Source organism: Acomys russatus, chromosome 22 (genome assembly GCF_903995435.1).
Source record: "Acomys russatus chromosome 22, mAcoRus1.1, whole genome shotgun sequence".
Classification (NCBI taxonomy): domain Eukaryota; kingdom Metazoa; phylum Chordata; class Mammalia; order Rodentia; family Muridae; genus Acomys; species Acomys russatus.
In genome coordinates, this window is record NC_067158.1 from 27,941,613 (window position 1) to 27,968,833 (window position 27,221).

The 27,221-nt window shown below is 52.9% G+C and overlaps 1 protein-coding gene across 1 annotated transcript in view; it reads right to left on the reverse strand.

Moving 5' to 3' along the window:
- Positions 1–18,601, reverse strand: part of Sorcs2 (sortilin related VPS10 domain containing receptor 2) — a 344,463-nt gene extending 325,862 nt beyond the window's left edge. Inside the window, exon 1 of the mRNA XM_051164704.1 lies at positions 18,026–18,601. Within this exon, the coding sequence (XP_051020661.1) occupies positions 18,026–18,505 (480 nt within the window). The 5' untranslated portion in view covers positions 18,506–18,601. The remainder of the gene's footprint in view (positions 1–18,025) is intronic.
- Between the last annotated feature and the right edge of the window lie 8,620 nt (positions 18,602–27,221).

Below are 27,221 nucleotides of genomic sequence, written 5' to 3' on the forward strand. Positions count from 1 at the left end.
ATACAAACACACACAAGCATACACACATACACACAAGCACACATATACAAACACACACACAAGCACACACACACACACACACATCTACCTCTAGAAGAGCCAGCCCTGCCAACCACTGGCTTTGGCTCAATCTGGGTAACTTCTGGTGTGCAGGACTAGACAAGCACAAACAAGCCTGCACTGTTTTAACAGCCATTTTGTGTGTCCCATTGCAGCAGCCTCAAGCCACAGAGTTCACTCACACCCAAGCCATGACCTGGGTGTTCCATGCGGTGGGAAGTGCCCTCCTCCAAAGCTGAGGAAACAACTCTCTTTAACCCCTGCTTTCTTCCATTTGCCAGCAGCCAAGGCCACTCGGCAGAGCTCGGCACCACTGAGCGCTGAGCCTACACCACCCTCCTGAGCTTCCTACGTAGAAATGCCCACAGGCAGGGAGCCTGCCAGCTCCAGGCATCCTCAAGTCCCCTACACAGGCAGCCATACCGCAGCCTCCTCATCCTGCACAAGCCCAACCCCGCGCTGACCTCACCTTCTCTCAGGAAAGACCAGACACACTGGAATGTGCTGACTCAGCAAAGAGTGAGCCGCCCATGTCTAGGGTATCCCAGCAGGCACCCTGCAACCTCCAAGCACCTTGAAAACTCTTCAGGGCCTGTGAGTGTCCTGGCATTACTCCTTAGAGACCACCACACACGCGGCAAGTGCCCAGGCAGAGCCGTGGGCAGAGGCTGGCTCCCTTCTTGGCTTTCCACAAGGATCCCCATCTGGGATTCACCTCCACTCCGACTTCCTATCAACACTTCAGCAATCACTAATGCCAGGCTGGAGGCTAGAGGTGCCCAAACAAAACCTCCCAGCTGGTTTCCTGGCATAGGAAGCAACCCCACCTCCAGGTCTTGCTGAGGCACACTCACTCACTCTCTCACCACGCGCCAAGGAAACCTCACAGCTCTGCTGGGGACTAGGAAGGAAATCCACCAGAGGGCTGCTGGGAAGTCCTGTCTCCTGAGACCCTGAACCATTGTTCCCAGAGATAGCATAGCTTCTCTAGGTCCCTCTAGAAAGGTGCTGACCTGGGAAGACCAGATCTGGTTGAGAGCATGTTCAATCTCAGAGGCTAAACCTTGCTAAGGCCTCCGACCTCCTAATGGGCCTTTCTCAATTCTTCAATGGGTGCTCTGGCCAGGCTCCAGGACACCTTACAGCCTGTGCTCTCTAACCCTACATAGAGAGTCTCAATTTCTTTGGGTTCTGGGATGTTTTGGGAGTGTACCCAAAACTGCTGAAATACATCACATCGTCACCATTAAACAGAGGTGATGTCAAGGTCCTTGTCTCCAGAGATAAGATAATCACACTCAGCGGCTGTCCTGTTTCCCCAACACCTTCTGATAGGGCTGCCTTGCATAACCAGGAAACAGAATTCGCTGTTGGCATGAGCGTCATCTCAGTCACCTTCTGACCTGTCACCACAGAGAATCCACAGTGTATGCTGATCCAAAAGACAGGTTTCTTTTGTGGGTTAGTGGCCTCTACCTGGGCCAAGTGACTCCGGGACACTAGATTTGGGAACCACAAAGATCACACTGTAAAATACAGGTGTGAGGTGGTACTGCGGGGTCCCATGGGCCACCACTCCCAGAAGCAGTCATAGTCCAGGGCTGATACCTCTTGGCCCAGGGTGGTTGGGATCAGTGATGACCTTCAGTGAAGAAGCCAGTAGGGGGGGTGGGAGGTGGTTGCTGAGACCTTTCTGACTCTTCCCCCTACCCACAAAGCATCCAGCCCAGAGACCGTCTTGTTCCACTAGAGGTGCCTGAGCATCCCCAGAATCCATGCTTGTGCTTTCAGGGTGGGTCTGTGAGTCCAGACTGCTCACCCAATATTTCAGCCTCCAGCCAACAAGAGGGACTCAAGGGAGGCCAGAGCTGCAGTTGTAGACTTCTTGACAAGCTTGGGAGATACAGCCATCTTTAGCCTGACTCTCACAGAGTGACCTAAGAGAGCTCTGAGAAGGAAGTAAAACAGAGAGGGAGAGGCCAGACAGCTGAAAGGACTTGCACTGGTGCCTACATCAGAGTCTCCAGAGCCAGACGGGCCTGAAGCCAACACAGACATGATTCAGTTCTAAGAGTCTGAGTGGACTCCAGTCCCTCACTTCAGCTTCTGTGACCTGTGACCAAGAGTCCTGCTTTGGTCTTTTACAGGGCACACAAGCAGAGAAGGAAGTGCGAGCACACACCCAACCCTCATGTAACTTGAAACCTAACTGGGAAGAATTAATTGACTTGTCAACCAGCTTCTGGGAGAAGAGGACGACAGTACAGCATCCTCAGGAGCCACCGGCCACCCTGAACTTTGAACCATCTTCAGTTTCCATAAGAATCACACACATCAGCTGGGCGTGGTGGCGCAGGCCTTTAATCCCAGCACTCAGGAGGCAGAGGCAGGTGGATTGCTGCGAGTTCGAGGAGAGCCTGGTCTACAAAGTAAGTCCAGGACAACCAAGGCTACACAGAGAGACCCTGTCTCAAAAAAAAAAAAAAAAAAAGAGTCACACACGTACACACATGGGTACACACATGCACCACCACAGGCACTGGGAACTCAGGTCACAGGAGGGGGTCTACCCACCCAGATAACAGGACACTCTTGATAGAATTATGCAGACCAACACCAGAGAGCAGTCATTATCTACTTCCACTACCATAAAATATTCCCTTTTCAATTTCTTCCAGAGGAGAGAGAATAAAGGGGATTAAGGATTAGGGGATTGGAGATAGAGTCTTAGCCACACATGGCCCCTTCTGGAAGTGGCCCCCACCCCAGCACACCTGCTCCCTTCTTAATGGCCACTGGGATGTGTCCGTACTTGGTGGAATTTCACAAGAATAAACTGTGTCCTTTAAAGAGCAGCCTCAGTGAGTATCAGGGGATGACTACAGGCCACATGTCCCTGCCTGGCCTGAGGATATGCCCTAGGTCCCTCCCTCTTTGCTCCCACCACCCTTAGAAGCTTCCAGATTCCTCCAGGCAAAAGATTTGGAGATATTTTTCCTGCAGTAGAATAGGGGTTCAGTGTCAGAAATGTGAGATTTCTTGAACAGAGTCTGTGGCCATGACTCAACCCTGTTATTAGCCAGAAGAGTTCTGAGAAGTGCAGCTGGCCCCAGTCCAGTTAGGGTCCTGTGGTCACCACAGAGTTTGGACTCATTAAGCCCCAGTAAAAGGCTCCATGGCCCTTGGCTCCTAAATGGAGGCCAACAGGTAAAGTAATAGGATGCAGCTCCGACCATCTTCTTCTTCTTTTTTTTTAAAGATTTATTTATTTATTTATTATGTATACAGTGTTTCACCTGCAGGTCCGAAGAGGGCACCAGATCTCATTATAGATGGCTGTGAGCCACCATGCGGTTGCTGGGAATCGAACTCAGGATCTTTGGAAGAGCAGCCAGTGCTCTTAACCTCTGAGCCATCTCTCCAGCCCCTCCCCACCCCCACCATCTTCTAAGGGAAACACTTCATATGCCTGTTTTACAGGGGGGCATGGTCAGGGAGGCCAAGCACCATCTGCCTCATGCAAACATGCATCATGGTCATAGGGGTCATCTGTGAGCCAGCATCAAGTCAGCAACTGGGATATGGACCTCAGCAGACAGAAGGCATGTGGGTAAGTAGGGTGAGCAGGGCCCAGCCTGACACTGCTCCCGAAGGTCCTGTACCTTACCACAATTATATCTTGTCATGCTCTGAGGATTCCCCCACTCCCCTAGAATTCCTTACACCATCACTGAGTGTCTTCCTCAGAGCCTCTTCCCCACAGCTCCTGCCCACCTGTGCCTAGGTCACCATGGGCCCCCTCCCACTGGGCAGTAACATCAGGCAGGCAGATACCAACCCAGCCATGTCAACCCCTCGCACCCTGTGAAGGGCCTGGCCGGGACATCCCTCACAGCTTCACAGATGAATCAGCTACTCAAAACACATGACTAGCTCTGAAACACTGACTGTCTGGGTCGAAGTCAAATTAGGCCAAGCCCAGGCTTAGCAAAGGCTGGCAGACTGGCAGGCTCAGAGGGCTCACCTGGCACTCCCTGGTCATGCCCAACCGTGTGACCCCACAGGTTGAAGGGGAGCTCGGGAGGCAAGAAAAACCAGATTGGGACCATCTCAGGACTCACAGACCCGCTCTGGAGGGGTGAGGCAGCCACCACACCTGGGGAGCCAGCCCTCCTTGGCTCCAGCATGAAGGGTCCATTCCACCACAGAGGCTCGTTCAGCAGGATAGGGCAAGTGGGCCAGCTGGCCTCCAGCGAATAGCAGAGGAGGTCCCAGCTTCCCAAAAAGAAAGAACCACAGGAGTCTAAGGACCCCAGCATGGGCCACACAGACAGTGGGACAGTCAGGAGCTCGGAGAAAGCCGAGAGGAGCAAGATGAAGGACACGAGACCAAGTCCTCACAGACTGGAGGCTGGAGTGACAGGGTGGGTGAATGGGCAGCATGTGAGGGGGTAGTGATCGCTCAGCCCACCAGCTCTGGTCAGTCACACTGCCTGGGAGATAGGACAAAGCTCCTGAGGTCAGCAGCTTTGCAGAGGCTGCACGAAGGACAGAGTGTGGTCTCAGGCAAAGGTTAGCAGCAGAGCTGCTGGGGCAGGCAGGGTGAACTGTCCTTGCAAGGGTAGGTGTCCCTACGCGTCACCCTCTCCTGGCCCACAGACTGTGTACCTTGCTCCTGGCCAGTCTCAGAACCCTCTCCTCATGCTCCGTAGCTTCTCAGCCAGCACAGGCTCTCCAACAGGCCCCATGACAAGACCAAGCAGGGAGGCTGCCAATGGGAGGAGACAGAGGCAAGTCCTGCAAGTGCCAGAGTGAAGGAAAATCCCCCAGAGGTGAAACCAGGCTCCCAGGGTGGAGGCAGAACACAGTCGTCACCCAGTCACCTGCTTCACAGCTACTGGGATACAGGTATCAACACGCATACAACACTGTTATGCTTAGCAGATGTCCCAGGCACAGAGCCACTTGGTGTCCATCAAACCCCATCCTGTTTGCAGCGCTGAAGGAAGAACTTGCATCATGGAGAACACGGGCAGCAGGGCTGAGGTGGGGACCAAGTGACCAGTGTTAGCGCTCACACACTAGGAGCTAAGAAGCCATATGCAAGTGGAAGCCCATGACTTCGTGCATACTAATGAGTTCATTGCAGAGCCCTTGACCAACTTCCTATGTCCTCATGGGTGGCATCCCAGATCTCACACACACACACACACACACACACACACACACACACACACACACCCGTGAGACTGAATCAAGCCAGGCAGCAAAGAGTGGATCAGCCTTAGCACTGCCCTTTCTGTCTGGCCACATTCAAAAGTCTCTGAGCAAACAGTAACCCCCACCACCCATAGGCCTCTGGAAACACGGCAGGAAGTGGGGCTTTCCCTTGCCCTGGAAAAGGGGGACAATGGGTCTACCTTGTCATGTCACATGGACAGACAGCATGAGGTCCCCACCAACACCAGCTTACTAGTCCAGGTGGCCAGAACCAAATGCTAAGCTGGAGCAGCCAGTCCAGAGAGAGGCCACCTCAACGCCACAGCTTCTCCTATACCAATGGCTGCCACCCAGTGCCTCGCCCAAGGAGGCTGAGCCAGCATTAAGCTTAAAGCTCAAGGATCCTGGACCTTATACCAATCCTCCTCCACTGAGTGTAGGGTGTCAGGTTTCCTGGTCATTGTCGAGAGACTTTTCCCCACCTCCAACAACAAGAAGAGAAATTCTGCCCTGCTCTTGAGAGGTAGCATTCCAGCAATAACTCAGATCAGGAAACTTGTGAAAACCCAGATGTCAATGAGGAAGGCTCTCTTCAGTAGCAGGCCCTAGAGATGAGCGCTTCCTGAGCAGCCGAGGGCCTTTGTTTCACTTAAGTGGGCAAACTCCAGAACTGGGAAGAAAAAGAAACCATGTGGAACCCTGTTTTTTGTTGTTGTTATTTTTGTTTTATTTGGTTGGTTGGTTGGTTTGGTTTGGTTTTCCAAGACAGGGTTTTTCTGTGTAGACTTGACTGTCCTGGATTCACTTTGTAGACCAGGCTGGCCTCAGACTCACAGAGATCCTCCTGCCTCTGCCTCCCAAAAGCTCGGATTAAAGGCATGCACCACCACTGCTCGGCTGGAACCCCGTTTTAAGAAGCCAGAAAAGTATGATTTCTGGCAACTGTATGGCCAGCCCTTTCCCTCATGGTCCAGGAGCAACAGTACCTTAGTAGATGGGGAAACTGAGGCATAGTGGTGTAGGGGAGAGAGCCCTTCCTCAGAGCTGGGTGCACAAGACACCTCCATCAAGGAGGCCACCGGGAACATCACAGCCCATCACATCAGCACATGTACATGGAGAGGGCCCCCTAATCCAGGGTACATGGTGGGGAGGGGTGACACACAGGACAGGGGGCAGCAAGAGAGTACAGCAAGCAGGAGGGGCCGAGCCACTACTTCCAAGAAGGGCAACATTCAGCCTTTTTACAAGTAGCTTATCAATTCCTGGACACAGATTGGAGCCAAAGTCCCAGACACATACAAAGGTCATCTGAGGGGCTCCTACCGAGAGGGGTCCCCAGATTCCCAAAGCTGGTGCCCCCTGGAGGCTGACCCCCAAGGCTACGCTCTAGAAGGGACTGAGGGTGACTGAGTAGGTAGGCAGTGGGATAGATAAGTGACTTAGCAAAGTGCTCTGGCATGGAAGGCCTCTCTCTCCCCTGCTAACCATGAGCCCCTGATCCTGCCACCTGCTCTTTCCAGAAAATTCTCCAGTGACTCCACCTGCCCACAGTCTCTGGTCCCTGTGAACCCTCTTTGCCAAAGGCTAGGCAGCAGTGTCCCTGGGTTTTCTGCTTGGCTGTGGAACAAGGGCCCTATTTAAACGGCCCGACTTCCTTTGGGAGCAAGTACTTTCTCCCCCACTGAGCACCCTGACTCCTGGCTGACCCAGTCAGGCAGGAAGGCCGAGGCTGGCCCAGAAATGGGTGTAGCCTGTGCTGTAGGCTGGCAGCACAGCCTCCAGCAGGGGTCGGGGAACTGCTGCCCTGTCAGCATGGCTCCTCTTGGGCAGGCGCATACAGCTCTCTTTCTTAGCTGTTCTCCTTGCAGGGGTGTGCCCTGGACCTTGGAGCATAAGATAGAGATCCCTTTGTGCTTACAGGAGCTCAGTAGCTGGGCCTCTGAGTTGGGTCAGTGGTCTCTTGTCATACTGCGTCGTAAAGAAGCCCAATGTTAACTAAGCATCTACCACGCACATGGACAGCCTCCATGGAGGCTCGGTTCTCCGTGACTCCCCTCCTTGGCCCAGCACCACACCAATACAATTCTCCACGACCCAGCAGCACACCAGCCCATTTCCTCTGCATGTGTCTCTATGACAGACCTTCCAGAGCCAAGACCCAGGCCCAGGAAACAACTTCTTTATTTTCAGACTACAAAATGAAGCAGCTCCTTCCAGTAGAAACAGGATGCAGGTCACAGCAGCAGCATTAGGACCAGGGCCCCATCACCAGTGAGGACCGTAGGGGTTGTCCTACATCTCAAAACAGCGTTTACGCTGATCACAGCTTCAAAATCACGACAGCTCTCGTGCCTCTTGTCAGATGATTTCAAACAGGTTAGTTGTGTTTTGATAACTTCACAAAGAGTTGGCTTCCTTCATGCCTATCCATTTTAAAACAACTATAAAATCCACATTCCAGAAGAGTGTACACACACACACACACACACACACACACACACACACACACACACTTTTCCAGAGGTGAAGTGGGTGGAGTCTATGGCACAGAGAGGCAGGAATCCCCATGTCAGGATGAGGAGTCCACCAAGCCAGGAAACCCCACACTGTGTGTGCTGGGCCTCCCCTCAGAGCCTGACTCTGAGGAGGGCAGGTACCCAGCAGCTAACTCAAATCATAGAGAGAGAGAGATTTGGAGTGCAGGACTCAAACACCCAGAAGTCCTGCTTGGCCATCAAATCAGACAACAAACTCCAACAGGGTTAAGCGGTATTGATGAGAATAAATTGAGAAAAACATAGGGATTTTTATTGAGTGCTTTATTTTTACGGAGTGAAAATTGAATTACTAAGCTGGTCAATGAGGAAGTCAATAGGGAAAAATGCCTAAAAGCTAGAAGAAAGAGAAGAGGACGTGAACTTGAAATGTAGCCGACAGCTTACATGATACTTGGAGGACACCATCACCTCAGGATGGCGATGCCCACCCTTGGCTCAGCACCAATCCAGCCCAGTTCTCTATCACACAGGTTATGGATGTGGGCTTGTTGGGGCTCACCAGTAGCCTCTGTCTTGAGTCACAGAGGCACACTGGCTCCAGCAACAACCACGCCATCCCTCTTTCTGAACACAGCCAGACCATGGCGCTCTCAAGGTTCTCTGGGGATTGTGGCCGTACATCAACAGGTGTCAAAAGTCAAGACAGCACAGAAGGGACTTTGCTACCATTCAAATTCATGCTCAGTCCAGGAATTAAACAGACTCATGGGCCTATTCTATTCTATTCTGTTCCCAAGCAAATACCCAAAGGCTCTGAAGCCAGGTCTAAGCAGGTTACTGTGGGTGTGCACTCATAGCTTCAATCACTACGGCCAAAGGTGGAAACAATTCAAACACCCACCGTCCAATGAATGGGAACAGAATGTGGGCCATCCATACAATGAAGTATTACATGGCCCCCAAAAGAGGACACTATTCCACATGCCACAACATGGGACGATTGTGGTGGACAGGAGGCCAACAAGCCAATCAGAGAAGGCCAGATCCTGCACCTAGCATCCCAGAATGGTGGGGATGGTTGCACAGCAACACAAATACCCTAACGCTGCTGAGCTGCGCATTTAAAAATAGGTACAGTGAAAATGTTATATAACGGCAACTCAAATCACAGTAAAGAAAAGCAAAAATATTTATTTTAAAAACTGTTTTACGCTTTTTACTTATGCCGCATATACGGGCGCATTTGCGTGCATTCGCCCATGCTGTGGCGGTGTGTGGAGGTCGGAGGTCAACTTGCAAGAATCAGTTCTCGCCTTCCACCACGTAGGTTCCATGGGTCACACTCAGATCCTTAGGCTTGGCAAGCGGGCACCCCTACCTGCTGAGCCATCGCACTGAACACAAAATATTTCTTACATCTTTTCAAAGAGAGCGAGAGATTGTGTTCAAGACTAATGAAATTCAAAGCATGCCCGGGTCCTTAACAGCTGTGCCCTGCAAGCCTTGAAGACAACTGCACGCATATTGGTCCATAGCTGTAAATGATACGGTAGTGTCGTCTCTACAATGAGAGGACACGGGCCGCCTGAGTTGGCGGATACTAAGGGGTTGCAGTTACACATCTCATTGTTCCTAATTCAGAGCTCTAGGAAAACGGCTAAGAGTGCTATGGTAAGGTCAAATTGCATCAGAGGCAGGAAGCCACCTCTCCCTGAGCCCAGGCGATGGTTATCTATACTGACACTTCACAAAATATGCAAGGGCAAGAAAACTCAAAAAGAACTCTCGGACTTAAGATTGACCTACATGGGAGCCCATACTTGGCCTGGCTCTTTTATCCATGAGCATCAGGAAATGGCGTCCGTGCCAGAGATGTGAGCTGCGCTCAAGTTGAGCCCAACTTAACGTTGGAGCAAATCATCCGCTTCTGCAAGAAAATTAGTAAGGAAGGCGAGTGCTGTTATTTTAAGACCTTCATGCTGGTGTGAGGAGAAACTAATTAAATGATTGTAATTTTCTGTGCAAATAAGCAACCAACGGCTACAGACGTGCAAACTAGGAAGGGGCTTTTCCACCTTCAAAGAAAGAGGGTGCCTTTTATTTCTGCTTTCTAACTTTGCAGGACCTGCTCTCCCTCCGGTAGTCATAGCCAACACTCAAATGATGAAAGGAGCTTGATGACGGTGAGCAGTCTGCGGACTGCCAAGCGTCAGCGATCCCAGGGTATCATGGAAAAGGCTAGTGTCTGCCATCACCATCATCAGCACCATCACCAGCACCAGCACCAGCACCCAACATCATCACCAGCACCATCACCCAGCATCCTCACCAGCACCATCACCATCACCATCACCATCACCCAGCATCATCACCATCACCAGCACCATCACCATCACCCAGCATCATCACCATCACCAGCACCATCACCATCACCCAGCATCATCACCATCGCCATCACCCAGCACCCACACAGGTTGGGAGCCAGGTTGCCTGCATCTTCAGTTTCCAGGCCTGAGAAGCAGGTCCAGGAAGGCTGGCAATTACGTGGATCTGCTCTGCAGGGCACGCGCGTCCCCACCATTGTGTGACTTCTTTCACACCCAGAATCCAGATCACGCTCACACAAGACCCCGAGAGGGCTTCCCATAGCCAAAGCAGCTGTGAAAGGATCCAATATGATACAAGTATGGACCCTGATGAAGCCCACAATGGCCAGGCCCAAAACCCTCCTAACACACATGGATCGCTATCCAAATTTTACAAACTGCAAGTCCCGAGGGTCAGAGCATGGCCCTAGTCCCTGCACCTGCAGAAGGATTGGCCCAGGGTAGCAGTTTCAGCGACATCATTACATCTTCAATGCTCAAACCTCCCTTGGTGGCCCACAGAGTACCCAAAGACAGTGAGCAGAAGTGGGCTCCTGGCAAGGGCCAGTAAAGAACTCCTTTGAAAGTATGGATCCAAGAGGGCCTCAGCTAGAAGGCAGCCTGTAAAGCTCAGGCACTCATGAAGGCACCCAGCTGGTTTTCCAGGAGCTCCTTTGCTCCTTCACCTCACCCCTGGCAAGTCCTAACCTGAATGGAAATCCATCGTGGTGGAGTAACGGCAACTCTGGAGAGGCCTGTACAAGCCACAGACTGCACTCTAACCCTGCGGGCGTGCACAGATGAGCTAATTTATGACCTCTTTAGAATGCGCTCTGGAACCTTCCACAGCTACAGACTAAAGAGCCCCTTCATTAAAGCAGGAGTGGGAGTGTGAAGTGTGTCAGGAACTTTGCTGAAGAGCTGTCCTGGCACCTTCGAGCCAGGCTTCCTGATGGCAAACGCCCCCCTCCTCTGCCCGTGAGCTCTCCAGGCTCCTTAGCTCCTCTTTGGTCTCAATATCCTCGCTTTCCCAGTCTCCACCTCAGACTGGCTGAGGCTCTTCTCCTTGTCCTTCAGACTGGCTCCATCTGCACCTCCTCCAGGAAGTCTCCCCAGACCCCTCCCACCCCACCCCACCCACATGTTCACACAGCCCTGAAGATGCTCTGGGGCAGAATTCAGTTCCTACTCAGCATGTCACCAGGCAAGATCTTTGCTTCGCTGGGCTCCATGCTGCAGCCCTGGCAGTTAACCCTGCTAGGTACACAAGAAACATTCAGCAAATATTAGCTGAGGCCACAGCTCCTGGTGGGGCGGCGGGGGGAGGGGGGGCTGCACTGTTGCTAGGAAAGAAAGAACAAAGAAGTGATGCCCAAGGTCTTGGAAAACCACAGAGTGGAAGGAGGCATTGACAATAGGCTGGCCTGGCCCCACCCATGCTGGCCAGGCTCCACACGGGTGCCCAAGCCGGACAACCAACCTGATACAAGAGTTGCTATCCTTGCTTTACTGACTAAAAGCAGGCTCAGAGAGGTTCTGTCCTCAACCAAGTAGAAGATCGGAGGCAAGGGAAGCCTGGCAGCGCCTAATGCTGCTGGAGTCCACACTGGAGCCATGGAGCGTTAAGGCCTCCACAGCATCATCGTTAAGAAGAGGGAGCTGTGGGTACCAGCACTGGGCCTTGGCAAGCCCTCCCCAGTCCTGCTCACCATATCTATAAATAAAGTATGAATAAATAAAATGTATGCACAAAGTCCATAGCAGGGTCTGTAGTGATTTGGAAATCCCCTGGCACTGCTGCTCATGCTACAGATGGGGAAACTGAGACCCAAGAAAGCACGGGTACATGGGTAAACACTTGCAGCGAGGGCAGGCACTGGAGGGGTGGGTTTCTGACTGAGGGTGGAGAGGAGTGAAAGACCGGGGTTAATGGGGAGACAGGCAGTCAGGGCAAGGTCCATGAAGTGAGAGGGTCAGCCTGGGACTCACCACATGAGACTCACACTAGTGACTGTGTACTCTCAGCCTCCCACCCATGCAGATATTTGGTATGGGTCCCACCACACCTAGCCTCCCCTCTCCCCAGCTCTGCACACCTAGCCTCCCCCTACCCAGCTCTGCACACCTAGCCTCCTCCTACCCAGCTCTGCACACCTAGCCTCCCCCTATCCAGTGCTGACAGTCCTCAGCAAGGCCTGGAGAGACATCTCATCCGTTCTCAAACAGTTCCAATTCTCGGGGCTCAGTGTCCCTAGAAGTGCACCAGAGCCTCCCAAGCACAGCTCCTGTAGCCCTGCTGGCCACACTCACAGAAGCTGAAGGCAAGAGCCTTCCATTCAGCCCAGTCTACCCTAAAGATTGTGAGCAAGCAACACGCACGTGCTCTCTCTCTCTCTCTCTCTCTCTCTCTCTCTCTCTCTCTCACACACACACACACACACACACACACACACATACACATACACACAGAGGGTCTTCTGGATTCTTGGTTGCCTGGTAGAGAATTCAGCAGGCCAGGACCTTAGGGTCTATTGGGGGGCCTGGGGGCCATGCAGGATCCTGAGAAGCTTCAAGAACAGATTAGACCTGAGGTGCCCAGAGAAGGCCACACAATCTCAATCCATAGCGACATTGCACCTGTTGACCTTGGAAGGCTGTCCACCTCCAGCCAAAGGAGATGTCCGACAGGGAAGGTGGAATTTGGTGGTGCCCTCAGAGCCAAGAGTTCCCCTCAGATCCCAGCCAGAAAAGAGCTCCTGGCTAAGGTGGCATGCACTATAGGGGAAGGAGCCTGCAATCTCTTCAGCCCCAGATGCCCCGCCCATGCGTCGGCTGCATCCCACGCCTAGCTCTCTGACCTGGTCAATTGACTTCTTTTTCCTCAGAATCTTGCACAGTTGAAATGAGCTGCCCCATTCCCTTCCCAAACCCCATCTGTGCCTCCTTATCGTCCCCAGCTCAGTCTTCATGAACTGCAGGGCAGTGGGGGTTCTCGGGGTGCTCCCACTGGACATCAAGCGTTTGCATGGCTGGATGCCATCCCATAGGCTGCAAAGCCTTCTCACTGGCCTGAATGTCAGCCTGAGCCCAAGTGAAATGCAGCATGCCTCCCCTGGCCTCAAGCGTGGCTCTCAGCCACCAGAGCCCCATCCCCACCCCACCCCGCCCCACTCCCAGAAGAAAGTTACGCAGGATATAAATTGTAAGCCTCACACACAGATTCTGGAATGATCCCTCAGCACTTGTGATCCTTCCATATACTGCCACTCTACACAACACAGGGCCCTGAGGTACCCTCAGCACAAAACAGGAGACACCTCCCCCCCCCCCAGAGTATGCACCTGTGGTGAGCTCCCATAAACCAAGTGTCACATTACACTGCACTGTGACTGTCACCTGTCCCATGGCACAGGCGTCTCTGTCTTTCTCCTCATTCTTCATCCAGACAACAGACGTGAGGTCCTGACAGGTTTGCAGGCCAGTGGCAAGCTCCTGACAGCCCGTGTGACAGACACTCAGGATGAGCCACAGCATCCTTGGTCTGTGTCTCACTTGGGTGGCCGCTGGACACCTTGGTAGTGGCTGCAAGGACAATTGCTCAGTGCCTACAGGCTGCCAGTCTCAGCTCCCACGGGAAGCCAGATCTCTCTCTTCCAGCACGGGAACAAAGGGAGACTGCCTCTCCGGGGCCCTGAGCTCAGGAACCTGCAATGCTGGGACCTACTGAGACACTTCTAACACCAGGGCATAAAACCTTTAACACCACAAAAGCTTGGCTGTAGGAAACAGAGCCCTGAGTCAGCTTTGTGCCAGCTGTGGACCCATCCACTTCAGATCTCAGAAGGTCTCAGTAGGTAGGAACTGAGCAGGAGCCTCGGAGCCCAGCACTAAAGAAAGTGAGAGGCTGGCCCAGCAGGGGGCACCATTCCTCCTTACCGCGACACCTCCCTTATACCCACCCTCTCCAACACAGCCCAGGCACAACCTAGACCAGGAGCCTCTTCCAAAAGAAGTACAGAGTGCCCCTAGCCCCACCTTTGTACTCCTTCTGTGGCCTTTCTGGCCACACCCAAGGCCAATGCCATGTTAACCTCTGCTACACACCATGCTCTTATCTATGTATGCATTTCATGTGGAAAATCTGATCCTTGTACAACCAACCAATGAACCTACCAGTCCCACCCTCCCTCCACCACCAAGCCCCCCACCCCCCCCCCCCCCCCACGTCATGGTAAGTTCAGAGGCCCAGAGCATCTCCCTCATCTGTCCTAGGATCCAAGGCCAGAGGGCTGAGCCTGAAACAAACCCAGGCCAGCAGGCTCCGAGGCCCAAACATTCACCATCCCGGCTCTGCCACCGGCTCTTCAGCCACACATTTGGAGACCACGGGCAAATTTTACTCTTCTCCTCCCAGCGCCTTTCTCTGGCTTCTCGTTGGTGTCTTCGGATGGCATCTGTGACCTTCAGATTCCTACCTCAAAGGTCTCTCTCTCAGACTGTCCCTCCAGCTTGAACATTCCCACCTCTCCTCTACTCCTCCTGCTTCTCCTTTGATCCAGCCCTGCGGCCGCCTCTTCCAGGCTGCCCTCCCGGATGACACCCTTCTCATACGGGCCTGTTTATGCCCATCTCGTCTCTCCCACCTGAGCTCCAGGTTTGCTATGCTCAGAGGATGACAAGTGAGACCTACCCCCTGCTTTTGGGGGTGGGGGACAGAATTGTGTCAGCCCCTCCCCCCCAAGATCCATAAATTGAAGTCCTAATCCAGGACCTCCAAACTTGAGTGGGTCTGGAGTAGGACTTCTAACAGCGGTTGTCAAGGTGGCCTTAACCCAAGGATACTGGTGTCCCAGTAGGAAGAGGTCCAGGTAGACCGTGCTTCAAATGAGCCCAATCAATGTGCAATTTCAACCCCCCCCCCAAAAAAATAGTACCTCACATTCCTACCAGGCAAACAAGAAACCGCCACCCTCAGGAGGGGCTCAGCACTGTGGTCTATTTCCCACCTTCGTATAATCTCTCTCCCTCTAAGGGCAGCGTCGGAGACGCAGAGGCCCTGTGTGCATAGCCCAATCCGGGTCCATCAAAAGGCAGCCCTGGTCGGTTTCCATGAAGCATTCATCTCACTTATAACAATGTGTTGCCACAGCTAAACGTCAGCTGGAGAGGCCCTGTTTGAACTTCCAAGCAAGTCCCCTTGCCTATCTCCATGGGAGCAGGAAGAATCGAGCCTTTGCAGGGAAAACTCACATATGTTCCCAGAGCTGCAGTGACTGAGACTGTCTGGGAACCAGCTTGAGCCCCGCCACACTCATCCCATCCCTTAGCAGGATTCTGCTCTCCAATGCCGTTTCTGAGAGGCTGTGCCCCGCTGCCCGCCCCCCCCCCCGTGCCCCCTCCCAGTGCTCTTATTTTGAAAAGCACCTGACATGATAAAGCAAATGCTCTAGTGTGGACCATATCTTCAAGAGGGCAGGGACAAGCAGCAGAAAGGCAACTTCACAAAGGCAGCACTGGCAGCATCCCTCAGAGTGCTCCTGTCTCACCCAAGCTTGCAGAGATAGATGGTGCTTCAGGCAAGAGGTACAGCCAACTGCCAAGTGCTGGCTCTCATCTTTGTCCCCGTGGCTGCACCCTAAGCACAGAGGGAGCAGCGCTACCAAGACGCTTCATGTGCCAAGAATGTGCTGTGCATAACCAGATCTGAGAGAACCGTGCTTAAAGGGACTGGTTTGCTGAGGCAGCTCTCGGTGACAGGCCTCACCCATATCTTTCCAATCCTGGGTTTTCTCAGGCAAGGGAAGCCTACGAGCACACCCCCAGCCATGGGTGGTCAGGTTTTCTGGATAGAATCTCATCTTCCTTATGGTCCGGGCCCAAATGCAGTTAAGTAGGAAGGAGGGAGAAGGCTCAAGTCAGATTCCCAGGCAGTGATTCCATGCTGTCCCACACACATTCATCCTAAACTAGGTGTCGGCTAAGTACCAGGCTGTGCCCTGGTGTCCCCACGCTACCCCTGCCCCCATGTCATACTGGCTGCAGAAGAGGCTCCCACAGAGCTCCTTTCCAATTCTTTGGCCAGCCATTCTCCATCCTCAGTTCTTCTAGGAGGCTACTCCCGGGCCAGGCTCTAATCTCCTAAGGGGTTGAGCTGGACACCAGCCCATCCTAGAGGCAGCTGGCCCCCTTTCCTGTGTTCCTCCACCCTCATCTGGTCTCTCACCCCCTTCTCTCATACTCTCCTCCCATGAAACTAAGTGACAAAGTGACAAGAGTAGGCTAGTTGGATTAACAACCTAAGCACTCCAGATCGATGGAGCTTATTCTCAGTGTGCCTCTGTCCCTTTTAGTTCTTGGTACCTGGGTTACCTTTCACGCTAAAGAATGGCCTATGGCACGGGGGACCCAGTTATCTTCAGGTACTAGCCAGCACCGAAAGACTGGGACGAGCGCCATACCTAGAGTCCAGGACTTGCTCAAGGTGAGAGGTGAGAAGAGCAGAGGGCACCTCCACACCCTTCTTGGGAGGAGCCCCCAAGGCACTACGATTAGCACCCCGACTGCCCCCTGCTGGCCAGTTGATTCACAGCACCAGCTCTGCCCTCTGAGGGCAGCTAGTCTCCCAGGAGATGCCTTTAACTTAAGGACCAGTGAAGTCACCTGCTTCGTGGATTGGGGGCGTGGGGGCGCGGAGCGGTAGGACTGGGCATTGGGCCAGCCAAGGCCACTTGGCTGTCCCTTCTCTGGCACAAATGGAAGCCTCCTAGCAGCCACGAAGAGTGCTAGAAGAGGAGACGGGGGTAAAAGTGTCTGCAGCCCCATTACCTCCACCTGACAAGCAAAAGAGGAGACCCGCCCACTCCACCCGCAGTGCATGCTGGGACTCTGACCCTATGTAGTCTCCTCAAAACTTGGAAGACAAGGAGAAGAGGTGGAGTCGCCTACTGGCGGGGGAGGGGGGAAAGGAGGGAGGGGAAAGTATGAGTGGACAGTGGTGCAGGTACTGAGGAGGACTTCCTAGCTCCCTCTGCATGAAAACATACTTCCCTGGATAGCACGGACTTGCAAACCTGGAGCGCACACACCTGGGACTGCTCAGAGGAGACAGTGACTCTATCTAGCCTTTAGTCAGGAAGAACAAAGCCCCTGGGGTGCACTACCAAAAAAGGAACGGGGACTGAATCCTAGCTCTAGGGAGGTGAAGGATGCTGGAGGTCGCCAGCCAAAGAGAGAGGTATGGGAGAAAGGCAGAGAGTTGGCACTCTGCACTAAAGACCTAACAACGTTAAATAACATTAAACACCCCGAAATCCAGGCGGACCAAAAACTGCTGTGGGACACACGAGGAGGAGCAATCCTAGAATTAAGAGTCTTCGAACAGAACATGGAACCGACAGGGCTACCCTGGACCTTAAAACCAATGTAGACCCGGTAGTAAAGGCTCCAGAGCCGGCAATTCCAGAGGTGCACTCTGGAGCTGCAGGGTGCAGTGCGGTGTGTGGGCGACCCACCATCCGCACGGTACAGAGCTGGGTGGACCTCAAAGACCTGGAGTTATCCCATGCTGCCCAGATCCTGAAGAATCTAGGGACCTCTCTGTAGCCCAGATCTCGAGGTCAGGTACGCTTGAGGTACCCAGATCTTCGTGAGTGTCCTCTGAGTGAGACCAATCTCACAAATTAAAAGACCCTTTCAAAAGTAACCCATAGCCAGAAGGCAGTAGGGGCGCCGCCGAGGTGACCCGCGTACCCCAAGTCACCAAGAATGCCCAGAACAAGTGACCGCCGGTAGTCCGGAAGTAGGGGGCTGTGGTGGTCTCTCTGGGTATCCCGAAGTGTCCGGGCAAGGCCAGGGGTGGGGGTCGCGGAGGTCACTTACGCTGCTGTTCTCTCCTGTCCAGTGCACCATCGCCTGGTTGTGTGTCGCGTCCCCCTTGAGCACGAACGACGTACTGATGAGAGAGACCTGCGCGCGCGAAGCCGCACCGGCCACCGGCGCCGCCCGCGCCCTGCGCCCCTTGCCCGGAGATGGGACGCCATCTGCGCTGGGACCCGGAGCAAGACCCGGACCGTGTCCCGGGGCGCCGAGCTCCGATCCTCTTGCCTGCGGATCCTTGCGATCGCGGGACTCCGGTCGTCCCGCAGACAGCAGCCGGGTGACCTGCACACCGGGACCCCGGCGCCCGGGCTGGGGGGAGCGCCCCACCGCCCCACAGGCAGCCACCAGCACCAGCACCAGCAGCAGCAGCAGCGGCGGCCACGAGCGCGGCCAGCACAGCGGCAGTGGAGCCCGGGAGCTCGAGGCCAGTGTGGTAGGGCCAGGATGCTTCGGGGCGGTAGGAGGTCCCCGGTGCGCCATGGTCGCCGGTAGGCTGCGGCGGGGCGGTGCAGGCGACACCGCGGCCGAGAGAGCGGGAGGGCGCTGGGAGCTCGAGCAAGAGCTCAGAGAAAGGAGCCGGGAGGGAGGGAGCGCGGGAGGAGGGGACTCAGAGCCGCCACGCAGTCAAGGGACTACCGCCACCTGCCGGCCGCACGAGAGAGCCACCGTAGCTCTGGGTCCGGCCAGCCAGGCCAGGATGTCCCGAGCGCAGTCACACCTCCAAGACCCTTTCCTTCTCTCACAGTGATTCCCAGCCTCACCCTCAATCCTCCTCTACCACACTCTTTCCATCCTCCCTGCCTTTCTAGCGGCGTTTACAGAGCATCTATACTTGGCCAGCCGGAGTTCCAGGCACTTGGGGCACAACGGGGTGCAACAAAGGGAAACTGGCCACACCCAACTAGCCTGGTTAGAGGCCAAACAACTCCAGAGCAGCCTGTCTACAGAGGTGGGAAGAGCGCCTCCTCTGGGCAGGAAAGGGTCAAGGGGATGCCTGAGAGTCACGAAAACCAGAGAGACAGCTGAAGAAAATGCAGAAGCCTTTGGGCGTCACCCCAAGACCAACTAAGTACCCTAGACACTGATTTGGTCTCCCACCCCCAGGGGGAGCCGCTAAACTTAAGATTACACCTGTGTAGGGGTAACAAGGAGAGGACAGAGACGAGAGGGCGCAGCCAGACAGGGTAGGCCAGCACAGAATGAGACCCAGAAACCCATTGAGTTTTTGATTCAATGTCTATAAAAGCAGCCATCATTACCAGCACCTCTGCCATCCAGGGCACAAAGCTAGAGCCTCAAAAAAAAAAAGAAAAAGAAAAAAGAAAGAAAGAAAAAGAAAAAGAAAAGAAAAAGGTCAGGAGTGCAAGTGACCCTTGCCCCATCTGTCAGACCAAGGCTGGTCCTCTCAGGCTCAGGGACAGATAGACATTAAAAGGCCCCACTGCCTGCTGGGCTCTTCACTCCCAAGAACCAAATAGCGCCACCGAGATCAAAGTATCCGGCAAAGTCTGAACTTGGCTACCAAGGCTGAACTCGAGTGCCCTCTCCAGGAGTTTCTGTTCAGCACAGACCATTTTGCCAGGGCTCCCCTGTGCCAAGCTCTGAGCAGGACAGAGCTCCTGCCCTGTGTCTGAGAAGGCCTCCTGTGGAGTGGGGGGTGAGGAGGGGACGCTGCATCCTGATGTCAACAGTCCAACCTGAAAATTTTAAGAGCTAAATGAAGTCCAAAGCCAGGCAAGAAGGGAAGATGTCTGGTTGTGGCAACATTTTGGTCTAGCAAAGAAAGGCTAAGGAAGCCTGCCAGTGTGGGGCTGAGGTAGGTGGGGAAGGAAGAGAGAGAATGTCACTGACTCCCATGATGCCTTTCCCAGCTTGTGGGGGAGGGGTAGGGAGGGGGGTCAGTGCTCCAAGTCACAACTGTAAACCATCACCGCTGTAGTCTCCTCCAGTTTTGGGTAGGTTTGGCTTTGTTGTACTTTAATTATGTTGTTTTTGTTTGTTTGTTTGTTTGTTTTTGTTTTTTGAGACAGGGTTTCTCTGTGTAACAGCCCTGACTGTCCTGGACTCACTTTGTAGACTGGGCTGGCCTCCAGCTCACAGAGATCTGCCTGCCTCTGGCTCCCTGAGAGCTGAAACACAGGCCTCTGTGTCACCGCACCCGGCTATGCTTTAATTTTTTTTTAAAGCTTCTAAGTAATAAGAGAAAGTGTAAAACCATGACAGACTATTGAACACCTACTATGTGTTGGGCATTTTCCTATGGGCCTCTGTGCCTGGCAGGTTGCCACTGCAGGTTATCATGTGCCACCTGGTAGCCAGGATAGGGAGTGGGTAGAACTGTCCCCACTCACAAACAAGGAAATACACTCAGAAGTTCAGTTATAGCCTGAAGATACCCACAGTCCAACTCAGGTGCTCTGATGTGAGATGGCATCCTTTGTACCACCACACGTCTTATCACCTGAGAATGGGGCTCTAGAACACTCTACCACTCAGGCACTTGCCAGCCAGCCAGGGAGGAGATGGGAGCCACCACTGGCCATCCCAGCCTACCTGAGACTCAGGTCACAGAGACTTGACCAAAGTCCCCTCCCCCAACCCCCCATGAATAGAAGAGACAGTCCAGGCCTGGCATACGGGTGTGATGCCCTGCTGGGGCTCTTTCTAGAACGGTCTACTGCCTCTGCTCCAGCGAGGCTACAGGGATTTGGAAGAGCATGCCTGGCTCATCTCCTCCATGATGAACGACTATTGAGAGCACTCCGTTTGCAGCCATGGCTGGACCCAGGGACCCTGATGAAGGAGAGGAGGCTCCCACCCAGCAGGATGGACAGATGCTTAAAAAGCCTATCTCAGCTACTAGCTAGCACCCAGGAGAAAGGAAAGTTGCTATGTGATAAAGGGTGAAGGGAGTAGGGGGGATGCCCCATTTATTTTGGGGCAGCACGGAACTGCCAACTGAAGAAGCAAGTGTCAAGAGAGAGCCAGCCACAGCCACCACAGGTGCTGTCCTGGCAGAGGGAAGAGCCCTTGAGTGGCGAGATCCCTCTGCTGTGGCCAGGAGTAGCTCGATTGGTATTCAGAGGCTGATGGAGTGCGGCTGGAGTGTCTGAAGCAGGGGAGTGAGATTATTGGCTTTTTTATGGCTGCCATCCTGGCCATGAGGACAGGCACGGAGGCCACTTAGGAGGCAACTCCTCCAAAGGGCTAGAGAGAGAGAGAGAGGATGTGGAGGCTGGACTGGAGGAAAACCACTGAGACCTGTCACCTCACATTCTGTCACTTCCAACTTCCTTGCATTCACCTTCCTCAGAGACCTGCAGCAAAGGCTTGGGGTCACACAGATACAAAAGAGAGAGATGTAGGAAAGTGGGGAACATCCCAGAGAGCTGCCTGGCCATCTCTAGGCATCATATCTGATGTCTCCAGCTAGAGGAAAGAGGAAGCAATGTATGCCAGCGTTAGCACACGGTAGGGATGTGAGGAGCTGGTGAGGGTGCCATTCACTAAGCCTTGCAGGAGCCTGGGGATCCAGGGACAGGTGGCCACCCAAGGGAATCAGAGGAACACAATCCTCTTCAGGGCTATAAAGCTCCTGTTATTCAAAATACAGACATCCTCTCCACCAGCTCTGCTTCCTGCTCCACACCCCACAGAGGATCAAAGGTCAATCCTGCTCCTGGGAGCTCACAGCCTCACCACGGCATGTGCTCCAAAGGAAAAGTCTGGGAGCCAGTCCAGTGATGAGCTCAGGCTCTGATCCTGAATGTCCACAGTAAGCCAGTGGGCTCCAGGTGGACTCACTTACAAACCTCACATACCGTAGACATCATAGAAAATGTGTCCCCTCAGGAAGCTCACACGGGACACAGCAAGGGAGCCTGCTCAGGAAGCTCACACGGGACACAGCAAGGGAGCCTGATTATTCAGTGTCCTGCTTCCTCGGGTCTCGCACCTGCTCCTCTGATGCCTCACCTGTCAAGCAGGCCCAGCCTGCCTTGACCCTTGAGCTTCTCAAAGTGCGGTGCCTGACCAGCATGTGCAGTGTTTTCAGGGAACTGGTGAGAATGTTGGCTCCTGGCCCTATCCAGACCTAAAAAACCAAGAGATCCTTGGGGTGACCCAGGGCTTAAGATTTATCACATCCTCTGGTAGATCTCATACACCTCAAACTTGGAAGCCAGCCCTATTCCAGTGCCCCAGTTGGCATTTTAGACTGGCCTGGGGGAAAAAAAAATCCAACACTTAGGTCGCTCCTAGCCTCATGTTTTCTGAGATGAAAGCTCCGCATTTAGTCCTCTTAAGCTCCCAGGGTCCTTGTGCATCTGGTACAGACCACTGTCCTCATCATCACCTCCCCTCCCAATCAGGGCTTTGCACATGCCAGACAAGTCCCACCCCAACCCTGCATGATGGCATGGCTTTTGGTTTCTTTCTTTCTCTTCCTTTTTAAAAGTTTCATTTATCTGTCTATCTATCTATCTATCTATCTATCTATCTATCTATTTTGAGACAGAGTCTCACTATGTAACCCTATCTGCCTGGAATTCACTATGTAAGATAGCCTCACGCTCACAGAGATCCACCTCGCTCTGATGCCAGAGGGCTAGAATCAAAAGCATGTACCACCACATCTGGTCCCAGTGATGACTTTTTATAAAACATCAGGGGAGGTGAGGGTGACAGTGTAGGCCTGGTGTTCCACCTCCCTCCACTCGGAGTCCTGTCTGGTTAGAGGATGGCCTCTTCAGTCTCCATGATCCCCCCGCCCACTAGGGGTCCTAGCTAGAGTCACTCCCATATGCCCCCTGGAACTTACGCTGTTGCAAGTGTCCGGCTTTTCTGAGACATGCCGCTGCCCACAGTTTCTCTTCTCTCTACAAACCCTCTGTCCGCCTGTCCTGCTCTCCGCTCTCCCCACACCTGCTCCCCACCCTTGTTTCCTTCCATAGCCCCTCTCCCATCCTGTTCTGTCTCTTTGACCACTTCCGGTGCCTGTCCTACTTCTCCTTCTGAGTGAGATCCAAGCATCCTCCCTTACGCCCTCCTTGTTACTCGGCTTTTTTGGGTCTGTGACTTGCAGTATGGTTACCCTGTACTACATGGATCTGGAAAAGACCATCCCGAATGAGGTAACCCAGACCCAGAAAGACACACATGGTTTGTACTCACTTATAAACAGATATTAGCCATACAGTGTAGGCCTGGAACTCCAGCACTTAGGAATCTGGATAGCAGGTCCAAGGTCAACCAAGGCTCCATACACAATCCCCCACAACCCCCCCCCCAAAAAAAAAGTAAAAAGGGAAGAGAAAGGAGGGAGGGAGGGAGGGAGGGGAGAAGACAAATACAACAAAATTTTAAGGTAAAATAAAGAACTTAGTAAGGCTAAAGGACTCAGGAGCTAATAAGTATTAAAGGCCCAGAACACAGCATGACCCTAACTGAGAGGTAAATAGGACCTAGCTGTGTCCTGACTTTCTGGTTACAAACCGTGTCCTTAGCCAGTCCTGTGATAACACTGTGTCCCAGGGAGAGGAGGGGCACTGCCTTTTGTACACTTAATCATTGCACTTGCCCATTACAAGTCACAGTTTTCTTAAATTGTCAAAGGTCCCTAGAGGTGATGTTTTAATCTTTATACATGTGACAAAGCTAAAACTGTGCATTGCCCAAAGTGGGGCCTTTCTCAGAGACAGGCAAGGAGCCAGGAGTGTATGGTACCTGAAACAAGAGATTCAACCGAGCAGAGGCCCCTAGGGCCGGCCCCCATCTTCTGGCTGTCTCTGGAGCTGGGGAGCAGCAGAGGCATCTCCCAAGGACTCCTAAGGATAAAAGGCAATAGCTCTGAGCCAGGAAGATCAAGTGTGACATCTCCTTGTAAGGTTGTCAAGGGCAACAGAGCAAGGCAACAGGGACAGTGGGTCAGATCCTTAACTGGGACCAGGAGCTAGCGCCTGATGCAGAACAGACACCTCAGTGAGCCAAGAAAGAGAGGGGAGAGGGAAGAGAGGTAGGGTCTGCAGTTCTGTGGTTTGGTGGTGGAGACAGGGGCTCCCTGACTCTTGGGCCACTCCTCTGTGGACCAAGCAGCCCCAGGTGCTAACGAGAGGCATGGTTCATGAACTGAAAAAAGAATGGGTTTCATCCATTCATCAAGTGTTTACTGAGCACCTTGGCTCCATAAGCTGACATGGTAATAGCCAGTCAGTCCAGGAAGGATAAGAAGGCACAATCACAGTTGGAACCTGGAAGTAGGGAAAGGAGAGTGTACGCGCACGCGCACACACACACACACACACACACACACACACACACACACACACACACATCATTGCTTACCAGGGCATACCCCAGGTTGCCTAAGAAATGCCTACCAAGACAGCCTCTTAAGCAGGTCCAGCCTCCAATCACTTACCAGGTAGATAACTGAGCCTCTGCACCAGTCTCCAAAGGCCATTTAGAAAATGGTAACTGTCATGTGTGCTGCTGAAATGGCCTCTTTAGAATAGTGAGATAGCCCTAGGGTGTCCCACTGGCAGTCCTGTGAGGTGAAGACCAGGACAGTCCATTCTGACACCTGCCCTGCAGTCAGAGTGCACACTCATTTACAAGGCAAGCATTTACTGGGCCCCACTCCCCACCCATACCCCACACTCACATCCTGCCAACCTCTGAGGCTACTACCACCACCCTACCCTACCACCTCTCCCCTACCACCCGTCCCCTACCACCCCTGTAAGCATCCTTCATCCTTCCAGTGTCTCCCCCAGTTCTCTCCAGCTATATTCTTTGGGTCTCTGTCTCCCCATCTTTCAGAAGAGAAGGTGGCTTCCCTTAGCCCCTGGGGCACTCTCCAGACCCAAATTGCCGCTAAGTCTCTGCCCCTTTAAAGAAGTCATGTGACTTTGCACACTAAGGACTGCAAGATGCTGCAACTTAAAACCCTATTTGACTTTGCTTAATTCCATTGTTTTCTCCAACTTTTTGACCCTACAGCTCTTTATGTCTGTTTAACAGCTATGAGCACCCTGGAGAACACAGGCCATTATGGAAATATGTGCTGAATGTGGCGGAAGGAAGAGCAAGAAGAATTTATTCTGCCTGAGGTGCTGGCACACCAGAAAAATACAAGTGTGCAGGTCTTGAGTGATGGATTGGGGCCCAGTGGAAGCAAGACACCACACACACACACACACACACACACACACACACACACACACACACACAGGACTGGATAGGGAAGCTCCAGGCTGTCCAGGAAGCAAAGTAGGTCCCTTGGTAGAGACCAGACTCTAGGAAGACAGGCCCAGAGGCTTCAGATCTCCATACTAAGGTAGCTACGCTTTATGCTGAAGCCAAGGAGAACTTTTTAGTGTTTTTAAGAGGAGCAATCACGGGGATGGAGAGATGGCTCAGCGGTTAAGAGCACTGACTTGTCTTCCAAAGGACCTGGGTTCAATTCCCAATACCCACATGGCAGCTCACAACAGTCTGTAACTCCAAGACTCCAAGACATGGCACTCTCACACAGACATATATGCAGGCAAAACACCAATGCACATATGATACAAATGAAATACTTTAAAAAAAAAAAAAGAGTAGTGATCCCATGGTCAGATCTACTATTTGGAAAGTGAGCTCTGGTGGCCCTCTAAAGGAGCAGTGCACCTAGGTTAGGGGCAATGAGAGGTGAGCTGGAGGAGAGGCACAGAGGGAATGGGAGGAGGAAGCCCCTGAACCCAAACTGTACAGTCGGGAGACCCTGTGGTGTTCGAGTGCATAACGCCCTTCCCTCTGGAGGGGGACCATGGGAAGGAGGTGCCAGTGTATCTCTGTCTGTGTAGCTTCTGAATGTCTGTGAGTCGTTCTGGAGGCATGATCCAGGAGCAGTCATGTGGGGCTATCGTGCCAAACTAGCCTCGCACTTCAGTGTGTCTCCCAAGAGAGGTTCAATTTTGTCATTTCCCAAAGTCTGGTTTCAATGAAAAAATCAGGGGTCCCGCCTCCGTCTTTAGCTTTACCTTCTAGAACTCGTAGCTTTGAGGTTGCCTATGACAGAAAAGAGAGAGCGGGCGAACTCCAAGATGTTCCAGAAGCTTGGGACCTTGGAGTCCCTCCCATCACAGAAGCCAGGGCCAGCATGGGGCGGGGGCTGAGAGACACAGAAGCATGGGAGGCTGTGTAGGCATTGGTGTCACTGTGCCCAGGGGGGACCTTGGGAGCCCTTCAGAAACAGACACAGGAGACTCATGACTGCCAGAAGTCAATGGGAGGACTAAGTGGGCAGCACCCTACTAAGTTCCTCATGTGTCTAGGGACTCATGAGTGCTGGAAGTCAGTGGGAAGGCTAGCAGGGAGCACTCAGAAGCCATCTGGGCACTTTGAGAGATGACTCAGGTTTAGTTCAAAGCTACTGTTTCCTGTGATCCAATTACCAGCCATTTAGAGAGAGCGCCCCCATCCTCCACTGAGCCTCTGGGTTCCCACACTGGCAGCCAGGAGCAGTTGGCAAGGTCCGAGCACACTGCAGCCTTGGCGCTCAGCACAAAGCTTCCCCAGTCTAGATCTCTCTAGAGGGCCCTTCCAGAGCCTCCACTTTCATAGGCATTTGGACAGCAGCCTCACGATGCTCTTGTTTGTAAGATTCATTTCAAAAATCCCAGGTTTTGCTACCAATGTACTCAGCGTGAAACTGCTGTTGACTTAAACTGTTTTCAGATTTAAGAGTTCTCATCATAAAATTTTGGTGGAAAATCATAGCTTGAACAGTTTCAGCTTGAGGTTGACTAAAACTCAGTTTTCTGCACAACTTTTTTTAATGAAAACTAGTGGGCATGCACAAGCCCTATGAGGCTAGGTAAGGCACCCCCAGTTCTGACACCCAGTTTTTGCTCACCACAACAGATACTTGCATTTTGAGATGGATGGATGGATGGACGGATGGATAAGGAAGGAGTAAATGGGAAAGTGAGTGGATAGATGGAGAACAAATGAGTAGAACATCCATATGGATGGATAGCTGGACAAGTGTATAGATCGATGCATTGAATGAGTAGGTAAATGGGCAGATGGACAGACATGGGGTAAGTGATGGATGGATGGCTAGGTGGACGGACGGATATGTGGGCAGGTATATGGATGGATGGAAGCATGGATTATGAGTGAACAGGTGAATGGGTAGATAGATGAATAA